The following is an 18709-nucleotide window of genomic DNA, read 5'->3' as shown; positions in this document are numbered from 1 at the left end:
CGGTCTAACCAAGGTTCTATACTGAAGCAAGACTTCGATACTCCTATATTCAAATCCTCTTGTGATAAAGGCTAACGTATCAATAGTCTTCCTAATTGCTAGCTGCACCTGCATGTTAGCTTTCAGTGACTTATTGACGAGGACACCCAGGTCCCTTTGTACATCTACATTTTCTAATCTTTCACCATTTAAGAAATACTCTATACATCTGTTCCTCCCCTCATTTTTTCTACATTATATTCCATCTGCCATGTCCTTGCCCATTCAATAAGTCTGTCCAAATCCCTTTGAAGCTGCTTTGCATCTTCTTCGCAACATACATTCCCACCTAGCTTTGTATCATCCGTGAACGTGGAAATACTGTATTTGGTCCCCATATCCAAATCATTAATATATATTGTAAACAGCTGGGGCCTAAGTACGGATCCTTGTGGTACCCCACTAATCATAGCCTACCAACGTGAGAATGACCCATTTATTCCTACTCTGTTTTCTGCCTGTTAACCAACCCTTAATCCATGCCAGTATATTACCTCCTATCCCAAGTGCTTTAATTTTGTTAACCAACGTCCTGTGGGGGACTTTATCGAAAGCCTTTGGAAAATCTGAGTACAGTACATCCTCCCCTAATCAATTCTGTTAGTAACATCTTCAAAAGACTCCAATAGGTGATTTCCTATTCGTAAATCCATGTTGACTATGCCCAATCAGCTCACCTAAGTGTCCACTTATCACATCCTTTACAACGGATTCAAGCATTTTCCCTACTACTGTGTAAGGTTAACAGGTCTGTAGTTCCCTGTTTTCTCTTTCCCTCCCTTATATAGTGGGGTGTAAATTTGCCCTGTAATAATTTGAACTGAGTAAGATCATAAGAAATTATTAGAAACTGAATTTTCAGCCCCTTGTCTGACTGATGGTTTAACTTGAGATTGTTATCCCAAAGAAACCAAGTTTTCCAAGATCATCAGCATTTCTTGCCCGTTTGTTACTGCCTACAGTGTGATATTTGGGGTAATGGATTTCCAGATGCAAAGATCCTCCTGGATTTCAGATCCTTGGGTGGTGAATTATGTCCATGCAATGGGACTCCAGGACCATACACCTGTTTCTGTCTCTTCTGACTGAAGGCCCGCTACTCACTGATGTGAATGCAAAAAGCCTAAACACATACTTGAACACTACCTGATGCAGGGGGTGAGATTTTTGTCCCCATATGGGAGCAAGTATGGAGGAGAGCGTGCACAAAAATTCATGCTGCCATCAACATGCTAGTTTGCTGGCACCATCCCACCGGCGGACCATTTATCCATAGGCGGGATAGATGGCCAAGGGGCTACTTGCTCACGAGTGGCGGGTAGCCAATTAAGAGGTGTTACTAGCCTGTTAAGGCTCATTGTCAGAGGCTGACTGGAATTTACCCGTTAGCCTGCATGTCTCGTGAGGTGTCGGGAGCTATGCCAGCTGCCTAGAGATGGCTTTCCGGCCGCAGACTAGGGGACCAGCACTCCAGGCAGGCTTTGAGGCTCTCACTGTCTACCTTGCCACAGCTGTGGCTACAGGCCACCCACAGGTTTTCCCTTCAAATGGTGGCCCAGTTGTTATGGCCATTTTTAATTTAAAACTTTTAAAAGTTACAGAGAGGTTACCTTTGGAGTGCCCTCTCTCTCTTAACTGAATGGCAGGCTGCAGCTCCTTCTGTGCTGGAAGACCTCCTATTGCCCCTCCAGCTTCATGGGCCTGCTCAAGCCTCTCTGGCCAATTTATTGAAAATCACTGCCATGTGACTATTTACCACACAGTGCGAAGTCTTGACTCCCATTTGACTCTGACTTTGGGGTCCTGACCTAAAACCCTGTCCAACATCTCCTGTCAACATCTTGTACTCCTGAGGAGCTATTTGATATAAATCATAACACCAGACACTGGCTTTAGTTTTTGGGCAAGAAGCTATGAATAAATGACTTGAGATTGTGTTCCAGACTTAGTTTTTCTATTCTCTTATTAACTTAAACATCTCCTTGAAGCTTCCTCTTAGTTGCTCCCATTCAGATTGAATAAACTAAGTTTTCCCAGTCTTTCCTTATAATTGAGTCCTCTGAGAATAGGGAATGGATTTTTAGTCCTCTCTATATCACTCCCAGGGCTTAAGTGTCTCAGTCATGTCTCTAGGACCGAAATATGACACAATATTCAAGATGCAGTCTTGCCAGACTGCTATACGGTTTTAGCATTACATTTTTAAACCTGTAGACTACTGTTATGGCTATATTATTTAGTATTCCATTTACTTTGCAGATTACTGTTCCACAGTGACTAGACTTATCGAGTGCTGAGTGTACTAATATTCCAGATCCCTGAAATTATGCCTTGAGGTATTAACGTAGGAATGTTTCATGTGTTCGTCTGAAATTCTTCTTTATTAATTTGAGGGAAACATGGACCAATTTAAACCAAATTGTTTAACATTTCTGCTAAAGTATTGGAGAGAGGAATTTGATACAAGCTTTTTGGGTGTGCTTGTACGAGGAATGCAGAAAGTTAGCATGCAGGTGCAGCAAGTAATTAGGAAGGCAAATGGCATGTTGGCCTTTATTGGAAGGGGATTGGAGTACAAGAATAAAGAAGGTTTTGGTGAGACTGCATCTGGAGTACAGTTTTGGTCTCAGCATTTAGGAAAGGATATAGTTGCATTGGAGGCAGTACAGCACAGGTTCACTAAATCGGTCTCTGGGATGAATTACATATGCTGAGAGGTTGAGTAAATTGGGCTTATATTCTCTGGAGTTCAGAAAGATGAGCGGCGGTCTCATTGCAACCTACAAAATTCTGAAGGGGCTTGATAGGGTGGATGCTGAGACATTGTTTCCATTGGTTGGGGAATTTAAAACACAGGGACATAGTCTCAGACTAAGGGGCTGATCGTTTATGACTGAGATGAGGAGAAATTTCTTCACTCAAAGGGTTGTGAATCTTTGGAGTTCTCAGAGGATTGTGGATGCTCCATCACTGAATATACTTAAGACTGGGATAGACAGATTTTTGGCCCCTTGGGGAATTAAGGGAGCGGGCGGGAAAATGGAGTTGAGGACCCAGATTGGCCATGATCACATTGAATGACGGAGTGGGCACAATGGGCTGTGTAATCTACTCCTGCTTCTATTTCTTGTGTTCTTATGTTTTACATTAGTATCTCACAGCATAATTTCAAGGCTCAAATCTCTTTTAGCTTCCCTTTAGCTAACTCAAGACTATTCTTAAAGTATATAAGATATAATTTTTCTTCTTACATGCACTTATTTATAATTATCCATACTGAATTACATATTCTGTCAAACTTGTTTTGTAGGATTTAGTTTCTTGTTCAGATTAGACAATCTCTATTCCCCACTTTGGTATCAGCTACAAATATAGTTTGCATTTAGCTTCTAAATTGAAGTTGTTGAATTAAATTGCAAACAGTAGGTATCATGATACCAATCCCTGGCCAGTTCACTCAGCACTTCTTTCCACCCTAGTATCACTTTCCTAACAAGTACCCAAAAGGCCATCATTCCGGAGTCTTCCTTTAAATTTGTGTAACTCAGTCTTTGGCAAATAACTCATACTACAAATGCTATTATTGAAAACTAAAGAAGAGAAGGTAAAATGCATCTTGCGCTATCCTGAGGATAATTAAAAAGTGCACGCTATGAGATTTTGATGATTAAATTTTCCAGGTAGTAGGTCAAAGTGCAGTCCTAGAAAGGCCTGTGAATATTTTGCTGCATCTTACTAATATTGCTATCATATAACAATCCCCCTTGGAGCAAGGTAATTGGTGTCTCCTTGGGCCAAGTTGTCCAAGAAGAATTATCTGCTGATGAAAGATTGGAACTAAGTCGATCCTCAGGCCTGATAATCCATTGTTGGCCCATTGGTATGTATGCAGAAATTCAGGCTAATGTAGCAAAATTAGCAAACCAGCCTAATTCATGGAGCCTGAAGTGTTGGACCTGTCAGATGAAACTAATATTCATTGTCTCCAAATAATCCTGCCAGTCAGTGTTCTAAGGATAATGTCCATTAGCCTTCACCGTTGTCCTTATTGACTTATATTAGCTTCCAGTAACCCCAATGCATCCAATTTAAAATTGATTCATCACTCTGTCTTGAGTGAACTGAAACTTAACCTATGTGGATTTTTCAGTAGCTTCATTTGGGGATTCAGACATGGTGATGGTTTTTCATCTGTGATCTGGATATTCAAAAAAACGGCAACATTATAAAATGTCAGAGGCAAACAATAATGGGCAGTAGAAGTAAATGAACAAGGAGAATATATTCAAATCAGACAATTTTAACCCCCAAAACCAGTAGGTTTGAATCGGGTGGGATCTAAAATTTCTAAAATATCTCAAACCTGAACCCAACCTGCTCACTTACAAAATGGAATGGGACAGGAAGAGGCAGGCAATAAACCCACACCTAGAGGGTAAAGTGCTTATTTAATAATTTAGTGAGGCTGCATGCCTTCTTGGGAAACCTGACAGCTAGCGGGAGCCAAAGACTGCTGTGTGGAAGAAGTAAATGCTTTTCCAGCACTGCTTGTGGGCCAGGAAGAGCAGGTTAGTTCCTTCCAGTCCCCTAAACAAACCTGCTTCCCTTCTTGAGATTGATCCCCCCCGCCCCCCCACCCCAGCCATGGATCAGAACTTCCCACATGATCAGATTCCCCCTGCGATATCACTGCCTCCCCATATGCATCTCACCCCTGCCCCCCCACCAACCCCTAATCTCCATTACGATCTCTTACCAAACAGCAAAAACTTACCTGCTGCTGGGCTGCGGCTTCTGCTGCAGCGTCATCTGCCCCATAGGGGCCAAGCAGGCGTTGATCATAGTTTTTTTAAAAAGCACACTTATTGTTCTATTCCAGAAAGCCAGCTGGTGAAGAATGATTCTAGTGCCAATTTTTACTCAGTCTTACATTAATTTACAGAGTGAAATATTACAAGCAAACACCTCCTAATTCAACCTCATCACACATTTTAGTATGTGTCCCTTTAAATGTGCTCAAGTGAAACCCTAATTAATGCCCTCCAACTACATATAATTACACTGCCACTCATTACACATTTTGGCACTCCATCACATTCTTAGGGCCTAGAGTCAATTCTTCCCCTTTATTACAGGACATGCATCACTAACATAGGCTAGGGTCTTCAAGCCACCTTATGTATGCTGTATCTGAGATTAGCATACACATATATACAGCTGCAAACAAGCAAAAAAAGCCCTTGGCTATTGTGGAAAAAAGTATAGGTACAGATATCCATACTGGAGCCCCATATCTTGCAGTACGAAGTAAAAATTGATCAAATTTAATCATTAAAGCTTAATTGATACTCTACAATGTAAATAATATTTCAATCCTCTGGAAATCTGAAATTTTAATGGAAATAAACACGAGCACCTCACTATAATTTGTTATTTGTGAATAAAATCAAAATCCAACGGATTATTGAAGAGAAATATTCATTTAAAATCTGCTCAATTGATTTGTTTAAACTTATCAATAAGTCTCTGAGCTTTCAGTAGAGCTTATTAATTGTTCTTGCCTATCAAATACAATGATAATATCTTGCTACACACTATTAGTTAGTCTGTTTTGAAACAGTGGACAAGACAAGTGTCACCTGGCTTGAAGGCTGCAATGCTAAAATATTTAGAAGTCTATTATGAAGAGCTAGAAGGAACATAGCAAAGAAAGACAGAAGAGGCATCATGATAATCTCCAATGTCTAAAACTGACATCATTGTCTAGGTGTTCATAATAAAGTGGGTGGGATTTACTTTAGAGAGTCAGTTAGACAGGTCTTTACTGGTTGATACTGAGCACAAGCATGCAGGAGCAAGTTCAGGAAGAAAAGATGGCCCAGGAAATAACTTGTCAGAGGGTGAGTTTGCATTCTCGCTGGGTGACACATGGTATTGAGGAAACTTCCATGGCCAGCCTGTAAAAAAAAGACTGATCGCTGTGCACCAGCTGCTCGGTGCAATACATTGCTTGCAGAAGGTTGCGTTCAATGTTGAGCAGTGTGAAGGAGTCCACAGCTTTAACATATGTGTGGATAGTGTGTATCATATGGAATTGATGCAGTGAACCATGGAACACGTGGTTACTTCTATGCACATTGCAGCAAGATAGTGGTGAGAGCCTTGGAAGATCAAACTGTGATGGGTTGCATCATCTCCTCCAGCTTTCTCTGTGGAAAGGAAAGCGTAGAATAGGTCTTCCAAAATGTCACATTATTCTACACTCTGTTCTCACATAGAATGGTAGAACTGAGGTGCAGTTCCATGTGATTGGCAGTGTTGCCATGAGTAAGGCATATACTATCCTCTTTCAGGATGCCTGCATTCCAGCTCCCCTTCCAAGCCCCCAACCAATGCCTGTGCTGCTGCCAGAAAACTAGCTGGCTAGACCGCCCCAGTTAATGTGCTGCATTCTGTAACCAGGTTCTCTCAGGCCAGATATCTTTGAGGTCACCCACTATGGTCATCTCAAGTGAATGGATACTAGTCTTCTACCTACCATGTTGTAGCCACTGAGATAATGATGGGAGCCCGACAGTAGGCACAAAAGCACCCAAGACAGTGTGATCTATAGCTTATATAATTATATATAATTTAAAATCATTGTTTACACCAAATTCTTGTTATGCATAGTTTCTTAGGTGTTTGTTAACTGTGCCATGTGATTTGACAGAAATACCAAGGCTGGCAGCTGGCAAGATTGGTGGCCCTTACTTCCTCTCAGCATCTCACTGTTTTTTCTGCCTCTGCATCTCTATATCTTCTGCCGTAGATGGGGCTCAGATTTCCTCCTTGGCCATACAAAGTTATGGAGCATGCAACAGATGACAGTGAAACTTTATCTCTCAAGGCTACTTTGCAGATGACTCCAGACTGATCAGACAATGAGATCTTTATTCCGAGGTGCCTACGGTTTGCTCAATCACTACTCTGGTAGAGCCATGGCTCTGGTTGCATTGCTTCTCTGTGTCTGCTAGGGTTCCTTACAGGTGCCATGAACCTTGTGTTCAGGGATATCCCTTGTTCTCCAGCAGCCAGCCAGATACTCAGTGTTCTGTTTGGAAGAGAGGGGGGAATTGAGAACTGCCGTAGGATAAAGACGCCATGACAATTTCCAGGAAGCTACATGAAGACCTGCATAATACATTTCCTTTTGTTGCATGTTCACTGCACATTCAGCAAGTGGAAGCCTGTTTGTGTATAATCCAGGGTATTGCTGAAAAAAGAGATATTTTTTGTTGAAGCTTTTCGTCTTGCACTCATCAGGACAATTTACAAGAAAATACCAATGTCAGGGGAAACAACATATTTATACTGTATGAGAAGAGAGTGTTGATTGGTTGGCAAGTGCGCTCTGATTGGTAGAGACATTGCCATGGAGAATGCACAGTGGATGTTAACTGATAGTTAACTGCCAAGCATTGTTTGAAATTTAAACCAGGCATTTTGACTCTGATTGGTCAAGACAGTGCTCTGGGGAATGAACCAGCGAATGGCTGGCACTTAATTTGTTTAGCTGAAACAGGCATGATGTGTGTACATGTTCTTTCTGTCTGCAAAGAACAGGGCCTTGTGCATTAATATACATAGCTTCAAGTCACCGCAAATGCACAACACTGAGTGCTCAACTGACAATCTTAAATTGATTCTTAGCACACTGAGAATTATTTAACAAATGTTGTCCAATCGCAGAATCACATCTAATGTTGGACACTGTGCTTTGAGTTTTGCAAGCATGAGCTGGTTTGATATGGTCCATGCCATGCCAATTGTGAACAGTGGAAGGAACATGCTGTATGATATGATCCACAGTCTTTGGGACATATGGCCTACATAACTAACATCACATTACTCAGTTGTATGATAGGCAGAACGTCCTTTTGGCTTGACAGCTGCATCCTGTTAGTGGCAAATAACACTTGTGTTGCAACTGCACAGTAGCTAGCTTCACCTGAGTAACGTGGTGTATGAATTTCAATGCCAGTGTGATGCTAAGTATGTAGGCCGTATGTCCCAAAGATTGATGGATCATATCAAACAACATGCCCCTTCAGCTGTTCACAATGGGCAAGGTATGGACCGTATCCAACCAGCCCATGCTTGCAAAACTCAAAATACAGTTTTGAGTTTTGCACTGCAGGAATTCGCCAAAAGGCTTCTTTTGACAAAACCTTCCAAACCCACAACCACTACCATCTAGAAGGACAAGGGCAGCAGATAGAGGGGAACACCGCCACATAGAAGTTCCTTTCCAAGTCACTCACCATCCTGACTTGGAAATATATCATCATTCCTTTGCTGTTGCTGGGTCAAAATCCTGGAGCTCCCTTCCTAACAGCACTTTGGGTGTACCTACACCATGTGGACTGCAGCGGTTTAAGAAAGCAGCTCAACACCACCTTCTCAAGGGCAACTAGGGATGGGCAATAAATGCTGGCCCAGCCAGCGAAGCCCACATCCCATTAATGAATTTTTAAAGAGCATTCAACATTAGATATGATTCCACGATTGGACAACATTTGCTAAATAATCCTCAATGTGCTAACAGTTACGCTGACAACCAATTTAAGATGGTCAGTTGGGCTCCCAGAGTGGCGCAATTGCTTGTACTAGAAGCTACATATTTGAATACGCAGGTGTAAGCTATCCTCCCCTTATGACAGTACCCTCCCAGGTTCATAGGTTTACTCTTGATATCAATCGCCCAAAGTCAAATCCCATTCAACCACATTAAGCAGATTTGAATAAAATCACGTTGAACTTTATTGGCTCATTGGCAAATTCTTATTCTTACAATCGTTACTGGTTCTGGTTGTCAGGAACCTTATCTGATAAAAGAGCAAGAGGGATGATCAGTTTATAAAAACAAAAAACTGCGGATGCTGGAAATCCAAACCAAAACAGGATTACCTGGAAAAACTCAACAGGTCTGGCAGCATCGGCGGAGAAAAAAAGAGTTGACGTTTCGAGTCCTCATGACCCTTCAACAGAACTGAGTGAATATTAGGAGAGGGGTGAAATATAAGCAGGTTCGGGGGGGGGGAGTGCTGCTGGGGGGAGAGAAGTTGGGGGGGCGGGGTGGTGTGGTTGTAGGGACAAGCAAGCAGTGATAGGAGCAGTTAATCAAAAGATGTCACAGACAAAAGAACAAAGAGGTGTTGAAGGTGGTGATATTATCTAAACGAATGTGCTAATTAAGAATGGATGGCAGGGCACTCAAGGTACAGCTCTAGTGGGGATGGGGTGGAAAGACTAGCAGGGCATAAAAGATTGAAAAATAATGGAAATAGGTGGGAAAAGAAAAATCTATATAGATTATTGGAAAAAACAAAAGGAAGGGGGAAGAAACAGAAAGGGGGTGGGGATGGAGGAGGGAGTTCAAGATCTAAAGTTGTTGAATTCAATATTCAGTCTGGAAGGCTGTAAAGTGCCTAGTCAGAAGATGAGGTGCTGTCCCTCCAGTTTGCATTGGGCTTCACTGGAACAATGCAGCAAGCCAAGGACAGACATGTAGGCAAGAGAGCAGGGTGGAGTGTTAAACTGGCAAGCGACAGGGAGGTTTGGGTCTTTCTTGCAGACAGACTGCAGGTGTTCTGCAAAGCGGTCGCCCAGTTTACGTTTGGTCTCTCCAATGTAGAGGAGACCGCATTGGGAGCAACGAATGCAGTAGACTAAGTTGGGGGAAATGCAAGTGAAATGCTGCTTCACTTGAAAGGAGTGTTTGGGCCCTTGGACGGTGAGGAGAGAGGAAGTGAAGGGGCAGGTGTTGCATCTTTTGCGTGGGCGTGGGGAGGTGCCATTGGTGGGGGTTGAGGAGTAGGGGGTGATGGAGGAGTGGACCAGGGTGTCCCGGAGGGAACGATCCCTACGGAATGCCGCCGGGGGGTGGGTGGGTGGTGAAGGGAAGATGTGTTTGGTGGTGGCACCATGCTGGAGTTGGCGGAAATGGCTTCACTTTAAGGATGATTCATCCCCCGCCATTTCCGCCTACTCCAGCATGATGCCACCACCAAACACATCTTCCCTTCACCGACCCTGGCGGCATTCCATAGGGATTGTTCCCTCCGGGACACCCTGGTCCACTCCTCCATCACCCCCTACTCCTCAACCCCCACCTATGGCACCTCCCCATGCCACGCAAAAGATGCAACATCTGCCCCTTCACTTCCTCTCTCCTCACCATCCAAGGCCCCAAACACTCCTTTCAAGTGAAGCAGCATTTCACTTGCATTTCCCCCAACTTAGTCTACTGCATTCATTGCTCCCAATGCGGTCTCCTCTACATTGGAGAGACCAAACGTAAACTGGGCGACCGCTTTGCAGAACACCTGCGGTCTGTCTGCAAGAATGACCCAAACCTCCCTGTTGCTTGCCATTTTAACACTCCACCCTGCTCTTTTGCCCACATGTCTGTCCTTGCCTTGCTGCATTGTTCCAGTGAAGCCCAACGCAAACTGGAGGAACAGCACCTCATCTTCCGACTAGGCACTTTACAGCCTTCCGGACTGAATATTGAATTCAACAACTTTAGATCTTGAACTCCCTCCTCCATCCCCACCCCCTTTCTGTTTCTTCCCCCTTCCTTTTGTTTTTTCCAATAATTTATATAGATTTTTCTTTTCCCACCTATTTCCATTGTTTTTAAATCTTTTATGCCCTGCTAGTCTTTCCACCCCACCCCCACTAGAGCTGTACCTTGAGTGCCCTGCCATCCATTCTTAATTAGCACATTCGTTTAGATAATATCACCACCTTCCACACCTCTTTGTTCTTTTGTCTGTGACATCTTTTGATTATCTGCTCCTATCACTGCTTGCTTGTCCCTACAACCACACCAACCCCACCCACACTTCTCTCCCCCAATCCCCCACCTTAAACCAGCTTATATTTCACCCCTCTCCTAATATTCACTCAGTTCTGTTGAAGGGTCATGAGGACTCGAAACGTCAACTCTTTTCTTCTCCGCCGATGCTGCGAGATGGGATGATCAGTCTGTTGTCTCTGTCTCCAAGTGATGGATCAGACCATTTCCAAGCTAGCTAGCTTATCCCTCGTGTGCTGCAGATTTTTATCATGTCTATTTCGACTTGCAGCTATCTGCGTATGTAACTTGAACCTCATTTTCGCGGCCGGTCCTCCCTGACTGGCATCTGGCCTAGTGTGGGGGGGCGGTGGTGGTAAAGGCGTGTGTGTAGCGTCCCCACTACAGCTGGTTGGCTCTGCTGAACTCGCTTGCTCACGTCGCCTCTTACCGTTATTATTGGCAGCCTTGCTCAGAGAGAAACCTGGTCCATGTTACCACATATGTCTGGTGCCCTTATCTTTTATCTGTTTCTTTTCCAACGTTCAACCACTCATTCCTCTTTCAATCTCTGTTTCTAGTTTTCAACTCCAGTCAACCAACACAAGATGTTTTGCACAAGTTATAATTACATTTTCTTTATTACAGCAATTTTCTGAACTTTACCCTTAACCTTGATGTCACCCCCTAATCGTAAGGTTACTCTGTTAGTTATTAGCTCTTATTTAAAGCACACCGTTAGACACGACATGATTAGGTTTAAACACAACGTTACATATTATATGCTGTGCTTACACAGGGCCCTGTTCTTTGCAGACAGAAAGCACATGTACACATATTGTGCCTGTTTCAGCTAACCAAAATAAGTGACAGCTATTCGCTGGTTCATTCCCCAGGACAATTTCATGATCAGTCAGAGTCAAGCTGCCTGGTTTAATTATCAAACAATGCTCAGCAGTTAACTGCCAGTCACCACCCACTGGTGCATTCTCCATGGCAGCACCTCTACCAATCAGAGGAGCCCACTTGTCAACAAATCAGCACTCTCTTCTTATACAGTATAAATATGGTATTTCTTTGCGGATTGTCCTGATGAATGCAAGCTGAAAAGCTTTGACAAAAATGTCTCTTTTTTCAGCAATATTCAAGTTCTGTACTACCAAATGACTATAATTCATGTAATGATTATATGGAACATGCAAGAGCTGTGGGTACAATCTATACCCTACACCTAGGCAAATCCTGCAACACTGGGACAGAAATTGTACTCAGGTCCTCCTGCTTTGCTGCCTCCATTTGGAAGGAGATGAAGTCATATGCTTTGGCGAAGAGTGCATCCACTGCAATGTTGCTTAAGCCACTTGCTGTAGCCGGGCATGATTCCAAGGTGTAGAAATTCAGGGTCTTGGTCACCTTCAGAGCCGTTGACAATGAAGTGTGTCACCTGGAGCTGGGCTGCAGTTGATGCTGCATAACACTGTAATAATCTTTCTGGTGAAGTGCATCAACTGGGCACATTGGATGTCCAGTTAAGTGAGAATCAATGTTTGTCTCCTTAAACTCGTTTGGCTTAAAATCTCCTGTGTCATCCTCTCATTCTCCCTCTTTCCCCAGCTACTGCAGGTCTACACTCTTGCTTGCTTCTCTTTCTGCTCCTGGCCCTCGAATCACCATGGAAAGCCAAGTAGCACACCCATGTTGCTAAAGGACATTTGTACAGAGCCCAGGCTAAAACTGTCCCCCGGCTCCAAAAGCAAACTTACCACAATTGTTACAGTTGTCTGCAGCAGCCCACACACCCAGAAACAAATATGAAAGTCCATCTGCTTTCAAAAAAAAAATCAATTGCTTACCCAACTACAGCTGAAGATGCCCTTAAAGAACACTGGCACAATATTGTTCATGACTGCTCCAAACAGGATTTAAAGATGATTTTAGGATAGGTGAATCCAGTGCTCAGAAAGTTAGAAAAGATGGATGGACTTTCTGGAGGTCAAGAATGTGCACAACTCAAAATGGCATCAGGCACATTACCAGTGGACATCAGGCACGAGAGATCCCTATGCAAAATATGAAGGTTTGGCACCCATTTACCAGAACTAAAGGATGACCATGAATTGAAAATCTGCTCCAACATCTTGAAAACAAAGGTTTAAATAACTCTTAAGGGTTTGAAATGATAAGCATAAGATAAAATATTCAACATTTTTATTTGCCCTACATTTTAGTAAAGTTGGTGATAATCTTCCTGCTACATATCAATATTCAATGGCAGAGCAGGCTCAATATGCTAAAATATTTTACAAAAACAAATACAAATTTGATTTCTTATAGTTTAAACCCAATGAAGCTTTCAGCTCAGAGCAGCAATAGTAACCTATCATCCTGCAAATCACAGAAATAAGTTTATTATAACAACCAAAGCCCAGGGTTGAGGGTTTGAATCCACAACCTTAATTCATTCCATAATATAAAGCTAAACAGCCTTGGTGTGTTCCCATAAATTCCTCTTATGAAAGGCTGTTGTTTACACAAGGTCTATAGTGAAAACAATTTGTTAGCCATATGTAATGTAATAGTCTTCCAACACCTTTGGACATGTATCTGTTAAAGGTGCTATATACATTGAAATCGCAATGAGTCAAATTTGGATGACAAGAAATTCCGGTTATGTCAAAGTCATCAACCATTCCCATCGGCAGAATAGCAAATCTCATAGAATGATGCCTGTGATAAGCTGAAATTCTACGCTCCTAACGCCGGATTCAATGAACTTGTCTAAGCTTGTCATATGACAGCACTGACCAATCAGAGTGGAGTTAGATCACACAAGGGCATGAAATCATGGACTGCTGGGCAAACCATCATTTGACATTGAGATCTCCCTGTGAAAGGATGTGCAACGCCTGTGAGTATGGCTAAAACTGTAAGAAAGTTGAAAGTGTTGTTGATCTGAGAGAAAGTGAAGTTGATACAGCAAGTGGGAAACTGTGACGTGAAGTGGAAATTGGATACCACCACCAAATTTGTCCACCATTATGAAACACAAGGCAAACATCTTGGAACAGCTTGACAAGCAGAAATTCTCTCCAGCAAGGAAGAAGATGAGAACAGCTGCCAATCCCAACATTGAGCAATGTCTGCTAATATGCTTCAAGACATGCCTGAAGGCAGCACACTATGCAGAAAAAGATTACAGAATTTATCCAGAGCTAACTATCAATACAAAATTCTGGCCCTTTACAAGGTCAGATCATTGTAAGGTGTGAACAAATTGAATAAAGACTTTTCACACACTTACTGCTTTATGTGTTTTCATTTGGTATTTGAATCTGTTGTTTTTGACGTGACCACATTTGTAGGCATATCTGGTTACATAGAAACTCTTAAGAAGAGTCATATGAACTCAGATTGTTAACTCTGTTTCTCCCTCCACAGATGCTGCCAGATCAGCTGGGTTTTTCCAACATTTTCTATGCTCATTTCAGTTTACATAGAGATGCATTTCATGTGGGAATGGGGCCATCTCGACTACCACAAAGCTCCACTTAACACAAATTTATGGGTGGATTTCCTGGGATTCGACTCATCAGGATTTTACTGTAAATATAAATTAGCTCTGTAGTCTGAAAGACTTTATATATAGGATCGTGAGCCTTTAGAACGCCCTTCCTGAAAAGGCGGAGGAAGCAGAATCTTTGAATATATCTGAGGCAGAGGTGGACAGATTCTTGGTAAGCAAGGGGGTGATAGATTATCGGGGGTGGGCAGGATGCAGATTTGAGGTTACAATCAGATCAGCCATGATCTTATTCAATGGCAGAGCAGGCTCAATGGGCTGAATGGTCTACTCCTGCTCCTTGTTCTTATGTTCGTACACACACTTTTTGGATACAGCCCATTCAACATTGAAGCTTATCAAATGTTTTAGGATTGCATGCATTAAAAGTGGGACTATTTCCTCCTTTTAGAATGCTGAATAAAAATTTACTGTTCATTTTAGTGGCAGTACATCACACTGGTAGCAGTGAACTTTGAGAGAAATCCTGTACTGTCATGATTCCCGTTAGAGCACTTTTCAAAAATAATTATCAATGTACATGATGGAGGGAAGAGCTCCCTCTCTAGTTGGCTGTTTGTCTTTCCTTGGATGGACCGAATTGAGTATTGTATCATTCTTCATGGTATATTCTCTGTGTTAAGCACACTTATGACTTCTACAGTATTTTTCTCACCCCCTCTCCAGGTTGGAAGCCCTATAGGCCCATAAACCTAGTATCGCGAATGGTCTGGGTTTCCTGCTCATCTGCTCCTTCATAAGCTCACAAAAGGTACGGTTACGGAATCAACTTTTAAAAAATTCATTCATGGGATGTGGGTGTCACTGAATGGGCCAGCATTTATTGCCCACCCCAAATTGTCCTTGTTCAGAGGGCATTTAAGAGCCAACAACATTGCTGTGGGTCTGGAGTCACATGTAGGCCAGACCAGACCAGGTAAGGGCAGCAGATTTCCTTTCCTAAAGGACTGTGGTAGTATTAATGTACCAATGCTGGCATGAAAGTTATTTCTTTGTGGTGTCTGCAGAAGTTTTAACCCACTTAAAATAAACACTTCCATTATAAAGTTCACAGAAGAATGGAATAATAGTGTTAAATGTTCACATTTAAATTCACCTCCCAGGTTGGACAATTTTAATGGGCACAATCTCCAAAATTTTACTTAGAGTTTTGAAGTTTTAACTTATTTTGTGGTCGAATTACCCATTGTTCAAGTGAACAAGGACTCACCGTGTCTAGTACTTCCCTCTACTGAGGGCATCCGCCCTTAAAGAGGAGAAATAATTTGCAGGGTGCTGTGCTCCGCTTTGCAGCCCATTGGATGAGTCTGAGGAGCCGGGAAAAGGGAAGGGTTTCCTCTCTTACTGTTGTTTGCTTCAAGTTAATGAAAGGCATTGGGCCAAACCAAACCCACACAATATTTTGGGACCAGTGTGACTTATTTCGACATAAGAGCTGGGTGCGAGGAATTTGTTGATTTTTTTCCCCTCGTGTCGGTACCTGGAGTACAATATTTGTTGCACCCGGAGTTCCTCTGACACTTCAAGATGTTAAGTGGAGCGATCATCTCCTATCTGTCACTGGGACCATTCACTCTTGTACATTAACTGATAACTTGCCATCTTTATATAAGATAATAAAGCACTATAATGCAATGAGGGTTGAGCTTTCACATGAACAGCAGAATTGTCCATCTGTGCAAGTTTTTAAAATAAAACACTGTGGGGACATTTCTTTACAAAGGGAGCATAGTTTTTCGGAAGATATTTTAACATTCGTCGACATAATCTTTTGGGCTGAACTGAAAATTTATCAGGCAGAGGATGGATTGTAAAGAAATCCCACCCAGTCCTGGTTTCCCTGGCTGACTCCCTCGGCGATAACCGGAGAGCGGGACCAGTTCTCGTATTTCCAGTCAGTTGCTGCCGTCAACTGCTTGTACTTTAAACATGTTCTTATTGTCCCGTCTGTTTATATCCTCAGTTGCGGGTCATGCCTTACAACCCATGAATCGGTCTTCTCTCTCCACCACCCCACCCACCGGGGATCAACCGCGTGCTTCGTTCCAGAGGGAAACAATAAAAAAGCAGCCCCCACCCCCGGCCAAATCCGAACCCACCTACCACCCCCCGCCCCCCGGTGTCAGTAGCGTTGCCTGGGTCTTCCCTGCCGGCTGCTGTTGCTGAAGACTTTATTTATGTTTGCGAATGTCTCCTAGTGCCATGTTTTCGGTACACTCGCCCACCCAATCGGGGGGGGGGACGGGGACGACAGCCTGCCGCATGCGAATGCATCCTCATGCATTTGATGGCGATGATTGCACAGGTTATTCCACCCCCTCCCCTCGGCTCTCCTCTCTGTGTAAACATGCGGTAACAGGAAGGATGTTTATGGAATGCAGTTAGTGTCTGATCCGCTGTTGGCAGCAGCGAATGATCGGCCGTCCTCTCTCTCACACATACACAAGCCTGGTGGGCTGTCTTTCATTTTTCGGAAAACCTGGTGCGGTGAGGGAAAGGACTTGCCTTCGTCGCGATAGGCAGTTTAGGATAATTCGACGGTTCAGGAATCTCCGCCACCTCACAGAATGCTTTCTGTGAACCCGCCCGGCAGGCAGCAATGAAGACGGCGGGAAAGGGCTAATTAGGAGCTGTGCGGTGTCAATCGCTTCTCGCTTTGCCTTTTAGTGTTCCGGATGCAGCTGTCTTCAGAGGAAAGTTTTGTGACACCGCTTATGGTAATAAACTTTTAATCGTTTAGATTATCCCATTCGTATTTCGATCTCGAGCAAAGATACCATGCTCTGAAATTCCAATCAGATTTGGTCTCTTATCTCTGCTGCCGACGTTGCGATGATATTTAAAAGTTTTAAAAATGCACCAGCTTTGTTTGCGAAACAGTCAGATACCACATAATCGCGCTCCTAATTTTGTTGGGGAGGTGCCTTTTGTTTATAATTTAACAGCACGCGTGGGTTGATGATATTTTAATCTCAAAGGGCATACGTAATGTTTTCTTACTAAAGTGCGAATACAAATCTTTAGAATTTTATTTTAGATCTTCAAGTAAAACGCTAGCTAAAGAATCAATCCCACAATGAATCACCTGGTCCAGCTTTCCAACATTTAATTTCCAAGAACGGTGATGGACGTGATAACATTCTGCCTGGCCATGTAACATGTGCATTCTGGAAAATGGAGTTCGAATAGTCTGGTCAATATGTCACCAACAATAACAACTGCTACAGTTTGCATTTATATAGCACCTAAAACATCCCAAGGCGTTTCATAGGAGGATTATTCAACAGACTGACACTGAACCACATAAGGCGATACTAATGTGGATGACCAAAAGTTTGGTCAGAGAGATAAATTTTAGGGAGGGAATTCAGGAGTTTAGGGTTTTGGCAGCTGACGACACAATTGCCAATAGTGGAACAATTAAAATTGGGGATGCTGAAGAGGTCAGAATTGGAGGAGTGCAGCAATCTCAGGATTGTAGGGCTGGAGGCAATTACAGACTTGCAAAATTGAAGACTAATGAGCTGAACGGCATTTTCAGCTCCAAGGACTCAAATTAGCAGACCACTAGCGATGATCTCAAATATATGTACACCGGTCTGAAGCTGTGGCCATTGAGCACTTTCCTGTACAATAGCACAATTTGTTCTTGTTGCAGGTGGTGGGCAACTTATTTATTTGACAATTGTGCGTGTTTTTTCTTTGCTCATGCTTCTGGCAAAATAAAAACTCTACCTTGTCTGTGACCACGTGATCTTTGTTGGGAATTTGTTGAAATGTGGTGTGCACGGCGTTTATTATTCTCTCCTGTTTTGTGGATCATAATATTGAGAAGTATATTTCATTTTTTTGAAAAATTGTTTCACTGTGCTGACACAAGGATGATAAAACAGTCTTATTTGGTGGTGGTAATAATTGAGAATACTTGCTTAACTAATTTACTTGTTGGGGCACTACATAAAAGCAAAGTTATCCAATCATATTTTGAATAAGGGACAAATCCATGGCTAATGCTATTTGAATTCAGCTGCACATTTACTCACTGAAAAACCACATTGATAAACTCCAGCTCATCCAAAATTTTGCTGACTGTATCCTATACCACACTAAATTCTACTCGCCCAACATCTTACCAGCGAATGCGTGTGAAATAAATGTAGCTTACTGCTAGATTTATTTGATCAGAAATGTACTTACCAGGAAGACTTGCAAGGTCCTTTATGATTTACATTAAGGGCAGGATTTTTCAT

At 42.7% G+C, this 18709-nt stretch overlaps 1 protein-coding gene across 1 annotated transcript in view; it reads left to right on the top strand.

Annotated features, from left to right (window-relative positions):
* The first annotated feature begins 16689 nt into the window (after nucleotides 1-16689).
* The window catches only part of LOC121271826 (endothelin-converting enzyme 2-like), a 138463-nt gene continuing 136443 nt past the window's right edge, over nucleotides 16690-18709 (top strand). The window contains exon 1 of the mRNA XM_041178127.1: nucleotides 16690-17176. Coding sequence (XP_041034061.1) covers nucleotides 17135-17176 — 42 coding nt within the window. The 5' untranslated portion in view covers nucleotides 16690-17134. The remainder of the gene's footprint in view (nucleotides 17177-18709) is intronic.

Source organism: Carcharodon carcharias, chromosome 2 (genome assembly GCF_017639515.1).
Source record: "Carcharodon carcharias isolate sCarCar2 chromosome 2, sCarCar2.pri, whole genome shotgun sequence".
In the NCBI taxonomy this organism is placed as follows: Eukaryota; Metazoa; Chordata; class Chondrichthyes; order Lamniformes; family Lamnidae; genus Carcharodon; species Carcharodon carcharias.
Note: the sequence above shows the minus strand (reverse complement) of the source record. Positions and strands in the feature narration are given on the sequence as shown.